At 40.3% G+C, this 21,471-nt stretch overlaps 1 protein-coding gene across 2 annotated transcripts in view; it reads right to left on the reverse strand.

Annotated features, from left to right (window-relative positions):
• LOC109418262 (Golgi-specific brefeldin A-resistance guanine nucleotide exchange factor 1) overlaps positions 1 to 20,712 on the reverse strand; it is a 48,347-nt gene extending 27,635 nt beyond the window's left edge. The window contains exons 1-2 of one of the 2 annotated variants that reach the window (XM_019692423.3): positions 20,421 to 20,712; positions 18,596 to 20,276 (exon numbers count right to left, since the gene is read on the reverse strand). In XM_019692423.3, coding sequence (XP_019547968.3) covers positions 18,596 to 20,276; positions 20,421 to 20,522 — 1,783 coding nt within the window. In that variant the 5' untranslated portion in view covers positions 20,523 to 20,712. The remainder of the gene's footprint in view (positions 1 to 18,595; positions 20,277 to 20,420) is intronic. The other variant, XM_019692424.3, reaches the window with a different exon arrangement.
• Positions 20,713 to 21,471: the final 759 nt, after the last annotated feature.

Genomic DNA, 21,471 nt, shown 5'->3' on the forward strand with positions numbered 1-21,471 from the left:
TCCAAAACTCAGCGGTTTTGTTGCTTGCATGGGCTACGGCTTCGTCGACCTTTGCGCGTTCCCATTTCACCTTAATCTTCTCGATCGCGTCGTCAACAGACTGTTTTGCGTTGTCCAGGAGTTCTTCTGTATGGTTGGCAAAGTTTTGGACCGCTGCATTTTTCTCAGTCTTCTCGATTGCGGACGTTATCTGATGCTTCGTTGCGTTGTAGAAGCCAACAGTTGCATTACGTCCAACTGAAGTCGCTTCGAGGATGTCATCCCAGTACACATAAAAAAGGAAGCTGGCCACTACCAGCACCACCAGTACCATAAGTTTGATGCAGCACTGTGTAAGTTGAAAAAGCCGTACTCCACAAAGAACAGCTGTAGCGCGACCTGCAGCTCCCAATGGTTTTCCCAAACACTTGAAACACCCGATACAACATCTTATACAATCCGCTCGCAGAACATTCGACATGATCTCTCACGTAAATTCTTTAGTAAAGTTCCAATGAAACAATCAGAACTGCACTTTGCCGGTGTATAGATGACAATGAGCTTTTTCATTTGACATCTTATGCCGTTTTTCTTTTTGTACCTGCACGGAGAAACTGAAAAACTCAAAATTAGGTACTTTTAAACTCAATTTTGAGTTCTTTTTCGTCTCCCTTTTCATGCGCTCTTTCTAATGTTGTCAGAGAGTGAAGAGAGAAACAGCCCAACTTTTGCAGTTCAGTGCGTCAAGCCAAAACTGAGTTTCTAGCACAGTACTCAAATTTGAGTGAATACAACCTAGTCAAAATTTCGGTTGGGTGAAAAAAACCTAAAATTAGGTATTCCTTTCACATGGAAGCAAGCGGGAACAACCCAACAAAAACATCGATTCCATCAACTCAAAAGTGGCTTGACGCACGCAACCCCGAAGTTGAGTGGAAAGAACTCACTTTTGGGCAGTTTCGTCTCTCCGTGTGGGTTGGAACAATAGAGATAATAACTCTATTGTTGGAACTGAGGCGGAACTGGGCGGAAAATAGGTAAACGTAAACAATCAAACGTGAAACAAACTCAAACAAACTTTAGTACAAGCGAAACCGAAGTCGGGTTGAGGGTAGTACGCACCTGATAAGTACTGCAGTACATGTAGAAAAAGATAGGCCAAGGAACGGTCAAGAAATGATTACACTGTTAAAATTTCTTGAGCGGTCCGCAGCTGGAAAGAAATGAAAATTGTGTAACGCTCGTAATGCCTTCCGGGCAAATCAAATGGAGCTGCCAAATTTCCTTGCGGAAAAATATTCCGTTCAATTCAGTAACAAATTTTGAAAACCACGTATAATCAATGCACTAAGGGCCAGAATCGCAATCTAGCGGAACTAAATTAATTACTCCAAAACGAAGCATTTCCGACACATGGTGTCTTCGACAAAGTTTTTTGCCGTCAGCAGAGGCATCTATTGCTTAGAACGTAATAGTTCGCAACACGACCGCATAGGTGGCGCCACCATCTAACTTCTTTGTTTTACGTTCTAGAGACTTGGCGTCTTCAGCAAAGTTGTTTATTTTGGCAAAATAAACAACTCTTTCTTAGACGTCAAAATTCCACAGCCTACTGTTTTCGAGTTATTTAAAAAATAGAAACCAATCAATGAAAAAACAGTTTTTTAAGCTTATTTTGACATTTTTTACTAGAAACCACGTGAGTTTAAATTTTTTCCTAATGCATGTGTGTCAAACCAAACACATTGTATGGGAATATGTTGAATATTATCATTAAAAACTCAAAATAAAAATACAAATTCGTAAAAATAGTGTGAATTTCAAGCCTTAATATCTCACAAAGCGCAAAAAATCGCAACTTCAAATTTTCAGCAAATACGAAGCAATACTAGGTGAACATACTTTAAAAAATTTGGAGAGGTATTTTTTGGTGTTTTTGAAATAATAGCTTTTTAGTAACAGTATAAATATATGTAGTGTCAGCATGTAACTTTTTACTGTTACACATTAGAGAGTTTATGTCTTCGAAAAAGTTGTTCATTTTGACTAAATAAACAACTCTTTCTTAGACGTCAAAATTCCATGGCCTACTGTTTTCGAATTATCTATATATATAAAAATGCAGTGGCATACGTGGGACCGCGCATAACTTGCGAACTGGTGGCCCGATTTGGGTCGTCTAAGTTTTGTTCTGTTAGTTTTCACCCAAGGAAGGTTTATGAGGCTTAAAACATGGGAAAATTAAGAGTTGTTGAAAATCGGGTTTTCATACATTTTGAACGGGGACTTGGGTGCTTGCGTGCTTGGCTAGGGGCTTGAAACACCGACTAAACCGACGTGCCACTCGATTCCGAGACTTGACCGAAAACATTACACGGTAAATTCAAATTGCAGTGATCGCTAGTGTCAAATTGAAAGTGACGTTTAGCCCGTCATGACATTTATACAGCCGGCGTCGCGGCGTCTTGATCAAACGCTGTGTAAACAAAAACACGTGATGGCCAGTATTGTCAATGTGTAGCTTCGTGTTGCCTCAGAATGGAGCATTACGGCAATTACGGAATACTCAAGAATTTTAGGAAGCTAATTAAGGATGTTATATTAAATGCGTTAAATGTCCCAGCCTGAAAATAAATCCAAACATTGGTGGCTGTTACCATCTGCATACCTACTACATTCCCATCCCCATTATGCAAGCGTCGTGACGATGATGCTCGTGCTGCCGTTTTAGTGACGCTGACTGGGCTGACTACTATTTCAACTATTATTTGGAAAATGATAATCTCCCAGAAGTCAATGCTTATATGAATTAGGCCTAATAATAAATTGTGCTTTCGGAAAATTAAGTTCTGATTGTGATTCTGATTGTGTTCTGATAAAATCAGCAGAGTGACTGCAGTATGACGAAGGCATGACCACCGACGACGGCGACGCCGCGGAATACAAACAAACACTCTTCGTTTAAACCAATCAAAGTATGAAATTCTGTAAGATTATTGAGTCTTTTACGCTCCTAAAAAGCTTTGTTTTGAACATAGTTCGTGAATCTATCTTTTCTGAGTTTATCATGAGAAATTTTGGTAATTATTATGAAATAAACAGCATTATCCAATCTTTGAAAAATCTGTTCATTCCAGCACACCTATGGGTGGCATTATTTAAGAGTGTTCGAAATATTTCGGCCAAAATAGTTCTGAACCAAAATCAACAGATGGCGCTAGTTTTCAACGGTTTTTATTTTAAAATTTTGGACGAGAATTTCATGAACCTTTGCACTAGCTGGCATGTCGGTTCGTCGGTGCTTGAAACGTCAAAAAAACGCAGTAGGCAAGACAAAGTTTGCCGGGTACAGCTAGTTGCATATAAATTAGATTATATTGAGAAAAAATGACAATTAAACACATTTTGATGCCATAGTATGAACTATTTTTATTGTTTTTACTTTTACGATACATAGTAGGTCATGAACATGTCAGTTTCGTGGAGCTACAGTTTCACAATCTTCGACCAACGTCCTTTCCATCCAGGAACAGATCCACGAGCTTTCGACAAGATATTTCGCGCTCTAAAATTTAAAAAGGTTGACAAAATTGGTTAAGCATAAAACATTTTGAAAAAGACATGCCAAAAATTAAAAGATATCTTGACCCATGCTGAAATAGTAAACTGACATTTGCTTGACCTACTATGTATCGTAAAAGTAAAAACAATAAAAAAAAAGTTCATAGTATTGCATCAAAATGTGTTTTAATATAAGTTTTTATCAATAACATCTAGGTTATATACAATAATTCGAAAACAGTAGGCCGTGGAATTTTGACGTCTAAGAAAGAGTTGTTAATTTAGTCAAAATGAACAACTTTTTCGAAGACATAAACTCTCTAATGTGTAGCAGTAAAAAGTTACATGCTGGCACTACTTATATTAATACTGTTACTAAAAAGCTATTATCTCAAAAACACCAAAAAATACCTCTCCAAATTTTTGGCAGTATGGTCACCTAGTATTGCTTCGTATTTGCTGAAAATTTGAAGTTGCGATTTTTTGCGCTTTGTGAGATATTAAGGCTTGAAAATTACACTATTTTTTCAAATTTGTATTTTTATTTGGAGTTTTTAATGATAATATTCAACATATTCCCATACAATGTGTTTGGTTTGATACACATGCATTAGGGAAAAATTTAAACTCACATGGTTTCAAGTAAAAATGTCAAAATAAGCTTAAAAAACTATTTTTTCATTGATTGGTTTCTATTTTTTAAATAACTCGAAAACAGTAGGCTGTGGAATTTTGACGTCTGAGAAAGAGTTGTTTATTTGGCCAAAATAAACAACTTTGCCGAAGAAACTAAGTCTCTAGGACGTAAAACAAAGAAGTTAGATGGTGGCGCCACCTATGTGGACGAGTTGCGAACTATTACGTTCTAAGCAATAGATGCCCCTGCTGATGTCAAACAACTTTGTCGAAGACACCATGTGTCAGAAATGCTTCGTTTTGGAGTAATTAATTTAGTTCCGCTAGATTGCGATTCTGGCCCTTAGTGCAATGGTGTAGCATTGATTATACGTCGTATTCAAAATTTGTTACTGAATTATTCCTCAAGGAAAAGTGACATTTCTTCCCCTACTAATCAGATGTCAAAATTCCTTTGGTAATTAGAGGGGTTTTTTCTGGAGTGCTTTTCTTACCAGGTGCGTACTAGACTTTGGGGTTGAAACTGTGATCTCATCCAGTTCCAACCTGAGACCCAGGTTGGAACTGGATCAAAAAGAAAAACGGCATTAAAATCAGCTGATTTCTCGGGCCTTTGACAGTTCTCCTATGAAAATGACAGTTTAGCGTTTGCCCCCCCCCCCCCTTTTTTTCTTTTCTCTTTTTTGGCACAGACCAAGTTGATCCATATAGCCAGGTGTTTTATCAAGTTTTAATACTCAAGCGCTGTTTGCAGATCAGAAGGAATTTCTCAGCCTATCTTGATGCATGGGAAATTCCTTGCCTGAATCGCTCAAGAAACCGGTTTTTCTTCGATCGCAGTACGCAGTAGCGAAGAAATGACAGTTCAAATGGCAGTCACCGAAGAAAGTTTCTGCCAGGAATCACTCAAGAAGTTTCTTGTGTGATTCCTTTAGAACTCGAAACTGCGCTTGAAGCGCATGCATTCCCATGCATCAAGATAGGCTGAGAAATTCCTTCTGAACTGCAAACAGTGCTTCAAATAATAACGAAACCGTATTGCTGACTGCACCCCAAATTGGACTGACACAATAGTGTGCACACACCTTCAAAGTGTGATTGCAGCGCAGGGTCACGTCGGATCGAGTTGAGGTCTTCGGTGCACTTATTCCTTGTAAATGGAGGAATAAGTGCACCAAAGACGTCGAGACGATCCGAGGCAAATGTGCACTTTTATCACACTTTTTAGACGTACTAAAAAAGTGTGATAGTCCAATTGCCTTCTTTAGTGGTGTTGAGATAATTCCATATTCTGAATCTGCATGCCAAACTGAGCCGAAATCCAAATTTTCATCAATTTTGGTGCCCGGGAACCTATTTTAAAATCAATTTGAAATTTGTATGGGAGCGATTTGTCGAATCACCCCTCGTCGCATTTTGTACTGAACGGAGCTATCAAGCAGTTTCCCAGCTGTCAAAAGGTGATTTCAAAAAATCTCTTTGAAATTGATTTTAGGTAGCAAAATAAAGTTCTAAAAATCTGAAAAAATCATAGCGGCTCAGAAAAAGGTGCTCTTTTGATAAAAAATAAAAAAAATCATTGAATTTTTCTTAATTTAAAAACCCAATTTGGGATGTAGTCTGCAATAAAAAAAGCAATGATTTTCTCTTTGTTGTCTGGATTTAAAGAACTATGAGCTACATTGAATTTATATAATAAAATAAAAAAATATATATTGTGGATTTACCGGCTACATACTTGTATTCTACCGGTTACTTGAGTAGCCGTTACAAAGTAGCCGTTTTCATATAAAAATCAACTTGATTGTCAAAAAATGAATGTCGCTGAATAGCTAGTGGCAACGAGGAATAGCGCATACAATAAAAATGTTTAAAAACATTTTCAAGTTACTCTTTTTATAAAACGGTTACTTTGGATGCCATACTGAAGCGACCGGTAGAATACAAGTAGCCGGTAAATCCACAATATAACATTGTTCGGTCACAACTGTTCTTCATCTCCGTATTGCGGTCGATCCAGACTCCAACGACTGAGCGAGAGCAGAACAAAACCATTGTACACGAGCCAACAAACCCGAACCCTATTCAAGAGTTAGTATCTATCAGCACATCACCGATATAACACAAATAATTAACTGCGCGCCAATAACATCTAGCTTACTTTCTGTTCGCCAATATTTATTATTAATTTTAAGAATAAACCACGTTATACTGTTTTAATGTAATTGTGTTAAATACATGTTTGTGAATGTTTTACGAACTCTGACCTGTGATTGCAACCAAGAAATACAAATTCGGATAACAAATTTAATGAAGTTGACGACTCATTAAACAAACATGAAATGTATTTCTCTAATAATGTTCAAAAACTTATCTTTATTTCCTCTAGGTATTTGGTAATCTGTTTGTACTGATTGTAAGACTTTGTTTTAGCTATTTCAATTATATCTTTTTTTTTTTTTGAAAGGTTTCTAGCGGCACGCCGACGGACGTAGAAACCTCTCCCATCAATGTGCGCACAATCGTCTCGCGTTTGCGCGGACAACGACAGTTCACTAGGCCTTTGGATAGGACAGAGAACGTAATCCTTCAGAAGCAGTTCACCAGCCGTGCACGGAACATGTCGTCACACTGAAAATATCGTCGACGTACCTCCACCATTTCTCCGGAAGTAAACCTTGCTCTTTTAGCTTGGTTTCTAAATTTGCCATGAAAAGCTCGCATAAAAATGGGGATAGGGGATTTCCCATGGGGGCACCTTTGGTCTGCTTGTAGAACTGTCCACGGAATTGGAAGTAATTCTCATCCATGCACAGTCTGGCTAAACGTAAATAAGTCCTAACTTTTCCTTTCCAAGCTGCGTCAGACTTTTGGGGTAGTAACCAATCCTCGAGAAGGTTAAGAGCATCCTTTACAGGGACACTTGGGAATAGTGCTGCGACGTCGAAAGAAACCATAATCTCGTCCTCTTCGATGGTTCCTGATTCCAACAACTTTTGGGTGAACTCCTGAGTGTTTTTGACCGAACTGGTGGGGAAGGGTTTTGGCATACTTTGAAACTCTTTGACTAACCATTTAGCCAATTTGTGGGTAGGGGATCCTTCAGCTGAAATAATTTCTCGCATCTCTTGACCGGGTTTGTGAATTTTAGGAAGACCTTTGATCCGCGGAAGAATGGGATTTGCTTCCTTCAAACGAGCCTCTCCGATGATGGGTTTACAGTCTTTCAGGGTCTTGTCTGTCAGCCTAATTAGTCCGGGTAGTGGGTCTACTCGTAGATGTCTGTATGGTCCTTCGTTTATCTTCTTCTCCATCTGTTCGTCGTAGTCCTTTTTTTTATCTTTATTATCGAGACTTTCAGCCCGAGGCTGGTTCGTCTCCGGAGAATTGGGTGAGTCTATTTGTGCTTACTTAATAACCGCTCGATTTTTTTCGCCTGTCTTCGGGACATCCTCTCCCTTTTATCGTTCCACGCTTTGATAGCCTCTGTAGTGGCGATATGGAAATCAAGCACCTCCAGGTCGCTCTCACTTTCGCTTTCCTGTTCGACCTCCGGTTCCCCAATGTAGCTGCGATTGCTCTGCATGTCATCATCAACGGTGATTATACTATCGCCGTCGTCGTCGCCTTCATTTACCGTCTCCGTTTTCTTTTTCTCCTGTGGCTGGTTGTTGGAATCAGAAGAATGGATAGACAATTGGCGTTTATCAGTCCTCTTCGCAATGTTTCCTCCTTTGTTTTGCCGTTTGCGGGTACCAAAATTCGCTGCGCCGGCGGTTACTGCCCCGTCCATCCCCGCATCTCCATCATTGATTAATTTGATTTTTGTTGCTGGTGCTGGTTGTTGTTCTCCCCGCCGCTTGTGTACTTCTTCACTTTGTTGTGTCCGTTTATTCGGGCAGGCCTTTTTAAGGTGGGTTTCAGACTTGCACACGTAACATTTCGGTTTCATACCTTCGAAATATATCCGCCCTTTCCGACCGCAGAAGATGAGCGCTTCTGGGATCTCTTTCTTAATGTCCATGTACAAGCCGCGGACACCGGAAAACATATTTAGACCAGTGTCTGCTGGAAAGCGCTCACGCACAACACGTTTCACCGTACCATACGCTCCCAGCACAGCAGACAACTCCGTATCGGTTACCTCCGGTGGGAGATCAAAAACCCGAATGTAGCGAGTATGACCCGCCGCCACCGACATTTGCACCATCACTTTTTCACCATCAGTGTAGTAGAACGGCAGCTCGCAGCTATTGTTCTCCAGAACAAACCTCATTGCGTCTTCGCAATTAAAGCGAATGAAGACTGCTTTTTCATCGGATATTTTATAGGCGGTATCCATTTTTGACCGATCACCTTCGAGGGTCTTGACAAAACGTGCCATGTCCTCGATTGTTGGCTGTGTAGCATTTCCAGGAAATTGAAAGGCTAGTGTGTGTTTTATCACAATTTCTTTCTGCATTTCGTCGTTGATTTCTCAACCGCGCGCCCGTTCACAAAGAAATCTAGTATCCGTTGTACAGCGTAGAAAAACACAACCGATCTCAACAAACGTTAGCTGTCGTCGTAGTCCTTCTTGTCCATAATAACAACCGCGTTACCTTTGTCTGCCTTCATGTAGTATACTGGTTTCTTTTTAAGTTCCGTTACAATCCTTGTCTCGTCCGAATTTACCTTACTGCGCTGTCCTGTTTTGATGGCGTCTGCTACGATGTTCCTGGCTGTATTTTGGTCTTTGATGTTAACGTTCTGTGTGATCGCTGTTTCCATGTCCACGATGATCTGTTCCACGTCTGGCTTCGAAGTAACCGCATATCCTAACCCTTTATTGAGGTGTGTCAATTGTTCCTCTGTGAACTGTTGCGTCGAACGGTTTACTACGAATCCTTCAATGGATTGAACCATCGGGACAGTAGTGTGGGTGTCCTTCGTCGCACTGGTCTCGTTTCGTAGATTCGGCAGCTTCTTTTTGTGTAGCCGTCTCTTCCTGTCTGCTTCACATTCCTCTGCTCGCTTTACCTTGGTGAGGAACAATGGGAAGCCTTCCGGATATTCGTTGGCCAACTTCAAATGCAGGGAATAGCACTTAAGTGTCAGCTTGTCCAACTTGGCGTAGTGGCGTTTGATGGTGTCTGCGATGTACTCTGCTTCGGCTTTCCTGGTGACGCTGGGTGGGATGTGCTTCTTGACCTTAATCCTATGACTAACGGGTGTTAGTTCCTTTTGACACTTCTTCAGAAATGCCACGTCCTTCTGAATGCTGATGATGGATCTCTTCAAATCGATGAAATAACTCTGCTCCGTCCGCTTGGTAGCCATGATGATGATGATTAACCTGGGCTTGTTAGGGGAATATCTGTAAATAAAAGAAAATCGCGTAGAGGGAAGACAGTTCATCGTTCGAATTCGAGATTTACAGGAAACCTACCAATACCATGCGTGTCATCCCCTATTCGTCGAATCACGCCTTCCAACAAAAGATGGCAGCTTTTCACCACATGGTTCACCGAATGCAGACTCTACCTCTAAGCGATGACGGGAAGAATAAGGAACTCACTCACATATTCGAAACAGCGAAAATCAACGGATACAAGGAGAGGACAATTCAGGCCATCATCGACAAAAAGGAGAGGTTGCGATATCGAGGTTCCCTAACAACTCTTACCCCTATTTCAGAATCTTTGAAGCGAGTATCAGTCCCCTTCGATCAACACATCACTAATAATTTACGTTCTAGGCTCAGAAATTTCGGGATCGATTTAGTATTTTCTAGCAGAAGCAACCAGTTGAAGACTTCGTTAGGCTCTACAAAGGATCCGGTTAACACCCTTAACAAGGCTGGCGTTTACAAAATCAGTTGCTCCCATTGTGATAAGGTCTACGTTGGTCAAACAAAACGGTCTTTGGAGGTAAGATTCAGGGAACATATGGCGGAAGTAGGAAAGGCTCAGAGGACAGTGAGTAGAGGTTTGGAATACAGGGGGATGACGAAGGGCCAGAATCATCTACCCAGCATTCAATTCAACATGGCGTCCAATGTTTTGTTTTGATTGCTTAATTCATGGAAAAAATGCGCTGGAAACATCGACGCTGCTTCGCTGCTACTTATAATAGCGTGCAAAGTGATAAGGAAAGAGAAACAATCATCAAAAACAACAATTTCGTTTGAAATGTGTAATTTCTGAAATAAGCACTAGCAACACACGAGCCACACACCCGAAAATCAGGAGCAAGGTAGGGTGAACCGACCAGAAAGTGGGTACCAAAACGCGCCGTACCAAAAATGATGATGGGTGCAGCGGCGATGTACCGAGTTTGACAGCCATGTCACCCCACTGTTGGAATACGATTTCAGGTCGAAAGTTGCTGAACATGTCTTTGAGGAGAATCACCCTGTAACCACAGAGGATATTCAGATTTTGCGAAATGTAACTTCACCTTGAAAATTGGACGTTGCTGAGAGCCTAGAGATATACAAACAGGTACCTAACACGCTGTTGAATAAGGATCAAGGCAATGGCAGTTCGTGGCTTTTCAAATTATTACCCCCTAAGCACTCTCGTATGGCGTGCGTCTCATAATGTACCTGTGATACATGAACTTTGAACTTTGTTTACCTATCCTGTGCTGGAGGGAAATGTACCTATTCGGTGGTGGAGAAAATTTTACCTATTCTATGGTGGAGGTTTATGAGGAATTCCACGGAGTCATGTCAGTCGATCCTGAGCGACCATTTCAAAAATATCTGAAACTTTGCACAGTTTTTCAATTTCATATAAATCGCCATTTTTTGATATTAAACCTTCATATTCACTCACGACTAACTTTTCAAAAGGGTGTATGCGAAAATAGTTCTAAAATATTCTAAAAGCTGTACAGCAAAAACGGATTGTTCGATTGTTATAAATTTTTCAGCAAAGTTAGATAACTAAATGATGATTCCTTAGAAAATATACACTGTAAAAAATTTCTTTTTCTACTTTGAAAAAATATGATATTTGTCACAAAAACTCAAATATCTCAAAACCCTATCTTTTTACCAACTTCAATTTTTTAGGGGAAATGGCCCATTATATCAGCTATCTACCATAAAATTTTGGTGATGGTAAACTGATAAACAAAAAAGTTATGACATTTCAAACATTTCACAATTTTTACATTTAGTAACAAAAAAAATTTTTTTCTGTGTAAATTATTTCGAGAATTATATTTTGATGCTGATTTTATTGTAAAGGCTACCGCCTGAATTAAACAAGTTGTTTTCATGATACTTTAGTTTGATTATTCGTAATTACTATAGTATCTATTTGAAACTTAGACGCGATCCAGTGTTGTGATCAAAAATATTGAGATTGTCATACTTTTTATTGTACGTGACTGGTGAAAAATCCCTTGATAGTGTTGAAAAGCTGTTGATTATAAGAAAAATGGAATTGAATTTATTTTTAAGACAAAAGCTGTATAATAAAAGTTTTTTTATACGCGTATACGTCTAGTTTATCCGCAAAAAAAAATCCCTCTTACACACTTATTTCTGAATTGCCTGTACCGAACAGGCAATTCAGAAATAAGTGTGTAAGAGGGATTTTTTTTTGATTACCGAGTTCGGTAATTTTTTGACGAGATTATAACAGCAGTACGATCTCGGTAGTTTCGGTAATCGATTTTACTGAGGCTCAGTAAAACAACTGTCAAAATCGTATGGAAAAGGTAAACAATGCATTTTTGCTGAACGAGTTCGGTGCTCAGCAGTTTTAATCTCGTCAAAAAATTACCGAACTCGGTAATCAAAATTAAGTGTGTAGAGAACAGACTTTATGATCGGAAGAATGCGAGTAACTTCAACAACAACAAATGCATGAGAGGTACATACCACAGACAAACAGACGAAACGCCTAGAACAATTTTAGTGAAAATTCATCGCCCAGTTCACACTATCACCACCTGGTGGAAATGTTTCACGAAACACTGCGTTGTGCAATATCGTCATCAGAAGGCGCTAGTGTGAAACGTCAAACGCAAAGAAAAACGATGGGCGCTCTTCTTGTTATGAAAGCCACAACCAAGATTCAAAATGATCGTTGAAGGCGTGGTCAATGAAAATTTCGCCAGTGTTACGTTTGTTTGTCTGTATACATACCTGACAATGCTCACGAAAAAAACAAAAAAATACTACCGCTATGAATATTAAAAATTGTATAGTATTTTTTTTCTTCAGCCACCAACACCAAACAAGTAAGTTAAAATTAATAAGTGATTTTGTTTATTATAATCTAACGAACAAGATGAACAGTCGCTTTCTCAAAGGTCTTCAACTCAACGCTCTCTTGTAGACCGTTTGATGAAAAAAAATGTTCAAAAGAGTTACGAAATCTCACCGAAAGCACCATAGATAAACTGAAAGAGACTGGTTATGCCCAAATGTCCACATTGTGTACAAAATTACGCATTTGCACGTCCTGCCGTCTAGAATTTGACAAACGAGCCATCTGTATATCATCGGTAAAGCAGGGCGCAGGAAGTTCGAAAACGACAACAACTGAGAAATTGCCATCAGCGACATCTGTTTAAACAATTTAATTACGCCCCTTTTCAAAAATGCCCTGTAATATTCTTCAACATCTATACCCATTTCAATATTTTTAACGTTGCAAAACACGCTTTCAACATTCATCTTGAAGAAGAGGGAAAACACTTGTCCTCAAATGTAACAGCAAATTAATGAACAAACGACTAATGCGCGGAGGGCGTGATAAAATCGGAACATTACGGTACATAGTATATTATATTATATGTATATATAATATATAATAAAAACAACTTGTTTTACTCACGCAAGGCCATTAACAATAAAATCAGCATCAAACTTCAATTTCCGGCCGAAATAATTTACACTAAAAAAAATTATTACTAAATGTGAAAATTGTGAAATGTTTGAATTGTCATAACTTTTTTGTTTATTTTCATGGTAGATTGCTAATACAATGGACCGTTTTCTCTAAAAAATTACGTTGGTAAAAAGATAGGGTTTTGAGATATTTGAGTTTTTGTGACAAAAATGATATTTTTTAATGTTAAAAAAGATTTTTTTCACAGTGTATATTTTCTTAGGAATCGCCATTTAGTTATCTAACTTTGCTGAACAATAAAATCAGCATCAAATCGCGATTCCCGGCCGAAATAATTTACACAGAAAAATTTTTTTTATCAAATGTAAAAATTGTGAAATTTTTGAAATGTTATAACTTTTTTGTTTATTAGTTTACCATCACCAAATTTTTATGGTAGATTGCTAATACAATGGACCGTTTTCCCTAAAAAATTCAAGTTGGTAAAAAGATAGGGTTTTGAGATATTTGAGTTTTTGTGACAAAAATGATGTTTTTCAATGATAAAATAGATTTTTTTTCACAGTGTATATTTTCTTAGAAATCACCATTTAGCTATCTAACTTTGCTGAAAAATTCATAACAATCGAACAATCCGTTTTTGCTGTGCATATTTTTGAATATTTTTGAACCATTTTCACATACACCCTTTTGAAAAGTTAGTCGTGGCTCTAAATAAAAATTTGATATCGAAAAATGGCGATTTAGATGGAACTGAAAAACTGTGCAAAGTTTCAGTTCAATAGAAAATCATGAATTAAAAATTTTCCTTAATTTTGATGCTGTTGCTTGGAATCGCTCTTATATAGATATAAGTTTTTGCATGCCGGGAAAAAAAAACTACCTAGAATTAAGTTACCTATTATTTTTACCTAAGATGTATGAAACGTGTAGAATGCGATGGATCTCTTCAGTCGAGTCAAGTACAAGACACTGAAGACGACCTTACAGCACCGACTAAACCGACGTGCCACTCGATTCCGAGACTTGACCGAAAACATTACACGGTAAATTCAAATTGCAGTGATCGCTAGTGTCAAATTGAAAGTGACGTTTAGCCCGTCATGACATTTATACAGCCGGCGTCGCGGCGTCTTGATCAAACGCTGTGTAAACAAAAACACGTGATGGCCAGTATTGTCAATGTGTAGCTTCGTGTTGCCTCAGAATGGAGCATTACGGCAATTACGGAATACTCAAGAATTTTAGGAAGCTAATTAAGGATGTTATATTAAATGCGTTAAATGTCCCAGCCTGAAAATAAATCCAAACATTGGTGGCTGTTACCATCTGCATACCTACTACATTCCCATCCCCATTATGCAAGCGTCGTGACGATGATGCTCGTGCTGCCGTTTTAGTGACGCTGACTGGGCTGACTACTATTTCAACTATTATTTGGAAAATGATAATCTCCCAGAAGTCAATGCTTATATGAATTAGGCCTAATAATAAATTGTTAACGCGATTTTTTTTTACTTACGGATATTCCCCTAACAAGCCCAGGTTAATCATTATCATTAATTTAAAGTCAATAAAATGTTTAAATAAGTAGTAAACCAGATCTCTTAAGAACTGCAGATCCAAGAGATATGGTGGACTAGGTATGTAGAGTGCGATGAGAGGAATACGATTGACGTACTTTATCGTAGAGCCATCTTTAACATATGGACTGGACTGAATACTGAAAGAAATTCTAATATAGGTTCGTCTGTGGGTTCGTTTTTTAACCTAACTTATACTTGAATCGAACTTGACAGTTTTCTCATGAGTTGTTATGTATTTCCCCGTGTATTTCAAACTTTGGTCAAACTGGAGCCTCAATATTGCAAAAACGGTTAAGCACGCTGTAATGATACTTATGTACCTCGTCACCCACTTCATGCAACTACATTAGTGGTCTAATAATACTTAGCGCGCTCGGCATAGTTCCATCATGCCGCTCAAAGTGTTGCCACAAATAATGCTTAGTTTGCGAAACCCAGTTATCTGGCTGATGGGGCATGGGAGCCTAAGCTTCAACTGTTAATGCAATCAGAGACTACTCAGACCTCGACTCAGACTTAGACGTGGGCGATCCAATATGAAGGGTTATCCAAAACGCTCTGGAGAATTCCCAAAGCGCATTCTCATAATGCTAGTAAGCCTAAGATGCCATTAACAGGAGGAAAATGACAAGATAATATAACATTATATGGTTTATGTAATGTAAACCAATACAACATAACAAAAGAGAAGCATTCCAAAACCATTTAATTAAATGTATAACCAGTAGTGAAACTACAATTGAAAACAATATATTTACGGTACATTTTATTGTTTGAAACCATATGTGTACCATACAATGTACGGTTTATTAAAACCCACGTATCAGTATTTATAACAATTCATTTACAATATAATGTATGGTTTTGCAAAAAAATATATATGGAGAAAAATATTTTTTTATATTGTTACGATACTTAACCACCCGTATAGTATATTGTAAAAATCTTATTTACAATATACTGTATTGGGTTCTACATTACATTTTATTGTTTTTGTATTTTTATTTTTACAGTGGTGTCTATTGTAAAAATATGGTTTTAAATAGTACTGTTACAATACAACGTTCGGTTTTTCTACTGTATTTTTTATTCGGGTATGGTGCTACAATGCAAAAGGATGGACAAGCATAAAATTGTAACATGAATGCCATATTGGCTTTCAAGGGCAAAACAAAACATACTGTTACCCATCTTTGTTTCGGTAGTGCAACTACCGAACTGATGATGTTTACCTATTTTTACATACCTATCAACATAATCTGTTGGGGGAATTATTTTATTTTTCCTACTTACAACCCACATCCGACAATTTTTTTTAGTGGGAATGGTAGAACTTTCAATTCCCTTAGACGCACTTACATTAGTTTTGCATTTTGTTCCACCTTTTCCGTGAAAAATAAGATCCGGCTTGTGCAAGTGAGGAGTTGAGGTTAGAATTGTAGGATATTCTAGGTTAGATTTGCTATCCACTTCGCCTGAACGATTTTCAGACCCAGAAATATCGTACTTCTAATTAGTTTTCACTACCGTAAAAAATACTGTTATGCTAAGAATAAACAGTTATACCTTCGGATCAAACTCATTTACTCGTAAATCTCAATCTGACTGTAAAAATAATGAATTTCTTTCCAATGTTTTGAAACCCCGAACGAATTTGACATTGCTTTCGGAAAGCATCATCACGACGACGACAACACTCCCAAGCGGTCGAATCGTCGTTTTGGGGGCGAATTGGAATATTATGTTTAATGGCATGTTATAAAAGATGGGGGCTTGGATGATTTTAGCCTCTTTTCTATTTGTGATCCTCAAAAGGATTTGTTAGTGCGCGCGTGTGTTAAATGTTATTTATTGAGGATCTTATATGTTATTAGTAAAACAAAAACGAGAAAAAAAGTAAAATCAACAAGAATATCGAAAGTGCGTTAAAGTCAAGTGTAAAAACGGTCCATGTTACGGGCCTTTTTCTGTTTGTGCTTCTTCCTGAGTTTCCACCAGGTTCATAACCTATAAGAAGATGCGTCCGGAAGATGATGCGTGCCAAAGCCTAGATTAGCCACGAGTTGCTTTCACGCTGAGCCCAGCGGAGTGTGTGTGTGTGTGCAGTTCTACAGCCGCCATTGACTAAAGCCGAAAGCGACGATCTTCATCTGGTTGGCACCCCGGCTCTCCTGACAGAAAGTGACGATCTTCACCCGGCCGGCTCCCCGGCTCTCCCAAGATACCGGAAAGGCCACTACCCCGTTTAGTAGTCGACCGTGGCAACCCTATCGAGTCTACATCATCTGCTCGACGCAGGATCGATCACCAAACTGGACCAAGATCCATAGTGAGCCAGTACCACGAATTCAGCATGCACGTATGTACCCTAAATCTGTGACGTCACAAATAAAACCATTGTAAATAGAGCTTGCCTTAGGAGTAGTCCCTATAGGAAAGAGCAACCCTGAGTTGTAAGATTTTTCACCATCCTTGTTACGTTTTCCGGGTTCACAAAGGAACCACCAGTCCTTGTTGTATACCCCCCCCTCCTTTTTATACTGGTCAATTCTGAGCCTGTACACCTCTGTCGGCAATATTCTTGTAATTTGCTCCTGCTTAGATTGGTCATTCATCGCTTTGTATATGGGTGTGTTAGAAATGCCTTCAACGACCCTGAAGATCCCTATCCCATGAGCTTCCGAGTTACAGGGCAGAACTCGATTTTTACAGCACTCATCGTAATTATCCAACTCGACAAGCCTCGTTGTATAAATGTACGACTCGTGCTGTAAAAACCTTCATTCTGTACCTTGTTGCGTAAACTACTATTGTGCAATCGAATAAGATATGTGGCAGGTCTCCTACTATGTTACAAGAATCGCATAATGAGGATGCAATTAAACCCCAACTGTGTAATCTCTTTTTAGTGGCTGTATGTGATGATCTTACTCTAGAAAGTCTAATGACTTCAATGGTATTAAATGGCATTTGGTAAAACCATGGCTTATCGCTAAGCGAAATCAAAATTTTAAAATGATTAATACCTTTATCTTCTGAAATTATTTTGTATTTTCTATTCCAATCTTCTAATATTAAGTTTTTACAAGCAAGAATTACATCTCCTACTGTTAAACCAAATGGAAGGACTTTTTGTCTATTTAAACTAAGTTTGGCAGCAGTATCTGCACGCTCATTACCTAAAATTCCAGTGTGACTGGGTATCCACTTAATCACTACTTTACTAATATCTGTTTTCTCTAAGAAGATATAAGGGGTTCTCTAGGGGTCTCCGCACGGGTATTCAGCATGACCATGCTGAGGGTGACGGGTTCGATTCCCGGTCGGTCCAGGATCTTTTCGTAAAAGGAAATTTCCTTGACTTCCTTGGGCATAGAGTATCTTCGTGCCTGCCACACGATATACACATGCAAAATGGTCATTGGCAGAGGAAGCTCTCAGTTAAAAACTGTGGAAGTGCTCATTGAACACTAAGCTGAGAAGCAGGCTTTGTCCCAGTGAGGACGTTACGCCAAGAAGAGGAGAGGAGAGGAGGGGTCTCCAGTTAGCCGGTTAAGGCTATGGCTCGCCAATCCGGAGACGGCGGGTTCGATTCCCGTTCCGGTCGGGAAAATTTTCTCGACTCCCTGGGCATCGTGTATAAAAAATACCACTAAAATATCCATGAAAATTTTTGGTTGGATTGTTAACCGATTTTATGCATTCTCCACAGTGTTACAAGAAACTTTGCACGAATTACCTTATTGGTAGAATTTTTGAAAGAAGTTGAACAGTCTCAAAGTTCTGATGGAATCTCTGAAGCGGAACTTGCAAGATCCCTTAAAATTATGAGCCATCTTTGAATACATACAGTTAACTGATTTTCGAAACGCTGAACATATTTTAGTTCGAATAAGCCGTTCGAAAAACCAAGGAGGGGTAGTCCCCTTCACCTGCCTCCCTCTGTCAGCTTTCAATAATAAAGAGAAAAGCGAAATATCCTACCTTGTTGCTGTTGCTGATCCGAATCCACCACTCCATCCAGCACAATCCGATCGACGCTGGAATTGTTCCTCGAATGTCTCATGTACGTTGGCTTTTCGCCCTTCTTGGCCTGAACGCAATTCCTCTCGATCGACCCAATTATGGTGAGCAGTGCGTCCATCGACAGGGTGTGCACACTGTAGATCGAGTGGGTCGCCGAAAGGGTGTTCTTGGACATGAGCTTCGTGAGATCCTCGAACAGATTGGTACAGTAGAGGTCACAGTCATAGTTGATGTAGAGTTCGGCGGCGAAGCCCGGGATCCGGAAGAGCTGCAGCAGATTGTCCAGGGCAAGCTCGCGAGCTTCGTACAGAATCCGGGGGTTTTCGTTGACGATGATGTCCGTTAGCTTGGTTAGATAGTACTCCAGTTGGAATTTGAGCTGCGATCGTTGCGATTCGAACATCAGGAAGCAAAGCTGAAGATCTGCGGCGAAGATCGAGATGCGTTCCGTTGTTAGGAGGGAAAAGAGGTTCTTGCAGAGGTCGTCTTTCACGATGGTCAGCAGGGAATCGTATTTGCCGATGCTGTCGGCTCCGACCTCGAAGGTGACGGTTAGTAGCGTGAGGCCCATGTGGATCATCACGTCGGTGTTCTGCTTATCGAGTGGGTTGCACAGGGAGATTAGAAAGCGAAACAGCTCTCGGATGCACGGCAATCCGTATGGGAGGTGCGGTGTTGGGCCGGAGACCTCTTCTTCTTGTTGGGTAAATCTGATTCCGACGGAATTTACGAACGAATCTGCTGCGGGTTCTTCGGATTCGGTCGGAACAGGAGTTTCGGTAAGGGAATCCGGTTGCTGTGTTTGGCCATCCGTTTCCTCTTGAATGGTGTCCTGTTTGGGATCCAAGCCGCTTTTCGGGGTCTGAGAGATGGATCCCTGCATGTCGACGATGACTCCTGCTGGGGTTGCTGGCGTAGTGGCTAGCGGAGGCGGCTTCAAGCCTTTCGGAGCATTACTAACTATCGGCGTCGTCGGTTCTGCCTCCTGACCTCCATTCTCCTCCGTGACAATTTTAGGAGCTGCCGTTGTTGCCACAGGTTTAGCTTCATTCCTGCTATTTTTACGCTTTTTGCTGGACTGATCTATCGAGCTGGAACGCATCTTTAGAGATTTCAGATGGAAATTTCCGCTCTCGACGAACTGCGGCAACCGCATGAACAGCAGCAGCACAATGTCCTTTAGGGCATTCTCTGCCGTTTTTCGCACAAGTTCATTCAGTCGCGGCTCGAAGCACAACCGGAAGCAGCTGAGAATGATGTCGCAGATGCTTTCATTCGATAGGAAGCTTCCTTCCGGACTCAGCACCAAGGTGCGCAGCACCTGGACAATCTTCATCAGCACGACCCCGTCGGAAGTTTGATCCGTTCCGACGAACCGTGCACGGGTCACCGCATCGGCAATGCACTCCACCGTGGAAGCCAGCGTCGAATGGGTCGGATCAATCAATCCGTACGACAGGAATTTATTGACAGCCGACAAGGCCAGGCTCGTCACCGGGCCGGTCGTTTCCTCCGAACGGATCACCTCCAGAAACGGCCCCAAGAACACTCCCGGCTCGACAAGACGCAAATCCTCCACCTGCAGAAGCTTCTCCTTCAAATCATGGAAACTCTTCAGCAGACCGTCCTTTTCGTCGTCCTACAAAAAAGACAAACATATTGCAGCAAATTCATGGAACTTCCTGGAATCTCTCCAACGGAAATCCACATATCTCTGCGGATTTCCCAAGAATCCATCCAAACTAACCCACAGCAATGTAATTAAACCCCCACCAATACAAACCTGATAGGAATTGGAGCTCCAGCGAGAGCCACGACGCATTGCCGTCGTCAGGGTGGACATTTCCCCGCGGACGACGAAGATTCCGTTGCCCGGTGGAGACATGGCGTTGTTCCGGAACCACTATTACCCGCAAACACAATGATCGCACGATATAACTCGGATTTTGAACAAGCACAAAACACTTTCTTCCAGCAGTCAGTCAACGAGCAGCAAAATTTTCACCATCCTCTGCATCAGAGGGTTCCAACTCACAGTAATGACGTTTACTATTTTTCTTCTCTTTTGCTGTTTTTCATCCTCGTTCGGTTTGACAGCTCGGACGAAGTGCAGCACAAAGAGAATGGCAGAAAATTTCCTTGCATTTTCCAACCCCGTCCGCCCGTTTCGCCAGGTTTTGCCAACGAACTGAGGGTGGTCAGCGGTGGTTTGTTTTGATTACGATTCGTACTTTTTAGCGATGCGAGCGCTGCTGCAACGGTGAATGTGAGAACTATGCCGTTTAGGGCATCCGCATCAGCGACGAGTTTCGGTGGTAAAAACTCAAGCGTTCTCCCGAGCGTTTGCCAAATAAATAAACGCGAGGGGTGGATCACTGCGAGAATCACTGCACTCAGCGGATGCCCAGCAATGCGTGAGTAAACCCAAATTGGCAACCGCCTTCATAGCGCACGAACCCCACCAACCGTTGCCAAATCGGTTTTAAAACGACAACCTACATTCCCGGTGAACAGTGGGTTCATACATATAGCAACCAGACCCAACCGTTGCTATCGCAGTTGAAATCACTTTCTTCATGATTTCAATCTGACTAACAAACAAAACAAGACAGCTTTCTACAAGTAAAATATAAAAAAGTGATTATCTAGAAATTTCGCCAGGAATTCCTTTGGAAATCCTCTAGGATTTTTTTTTTTGGAAAATCTTCCAAGAAATTCGTTGGAAGAATCATCCAGGAATTCCCACAGGGATTCTTCTAGGAATCTAGATGAACTCCTGGAATTCCCTCAGGGATTCCTCCGAGAATGTCCTCGGGGGTTTATCCAGGAGTTTC

The sequence above is a fragment of the Aedes albopictus genome, chromosome 3, assembly GCF_035046485.1.
Source record: "Aedes albopictus strain Foshan chromosome 3, AalbF5, whole genome shotgun sequence".
Taxonomy (NCBI): Eukaryota; Metazoa; Arthropoda; class Insecta; order Diptera; family Culicidae; genus Aedes; species Aedes albopictus.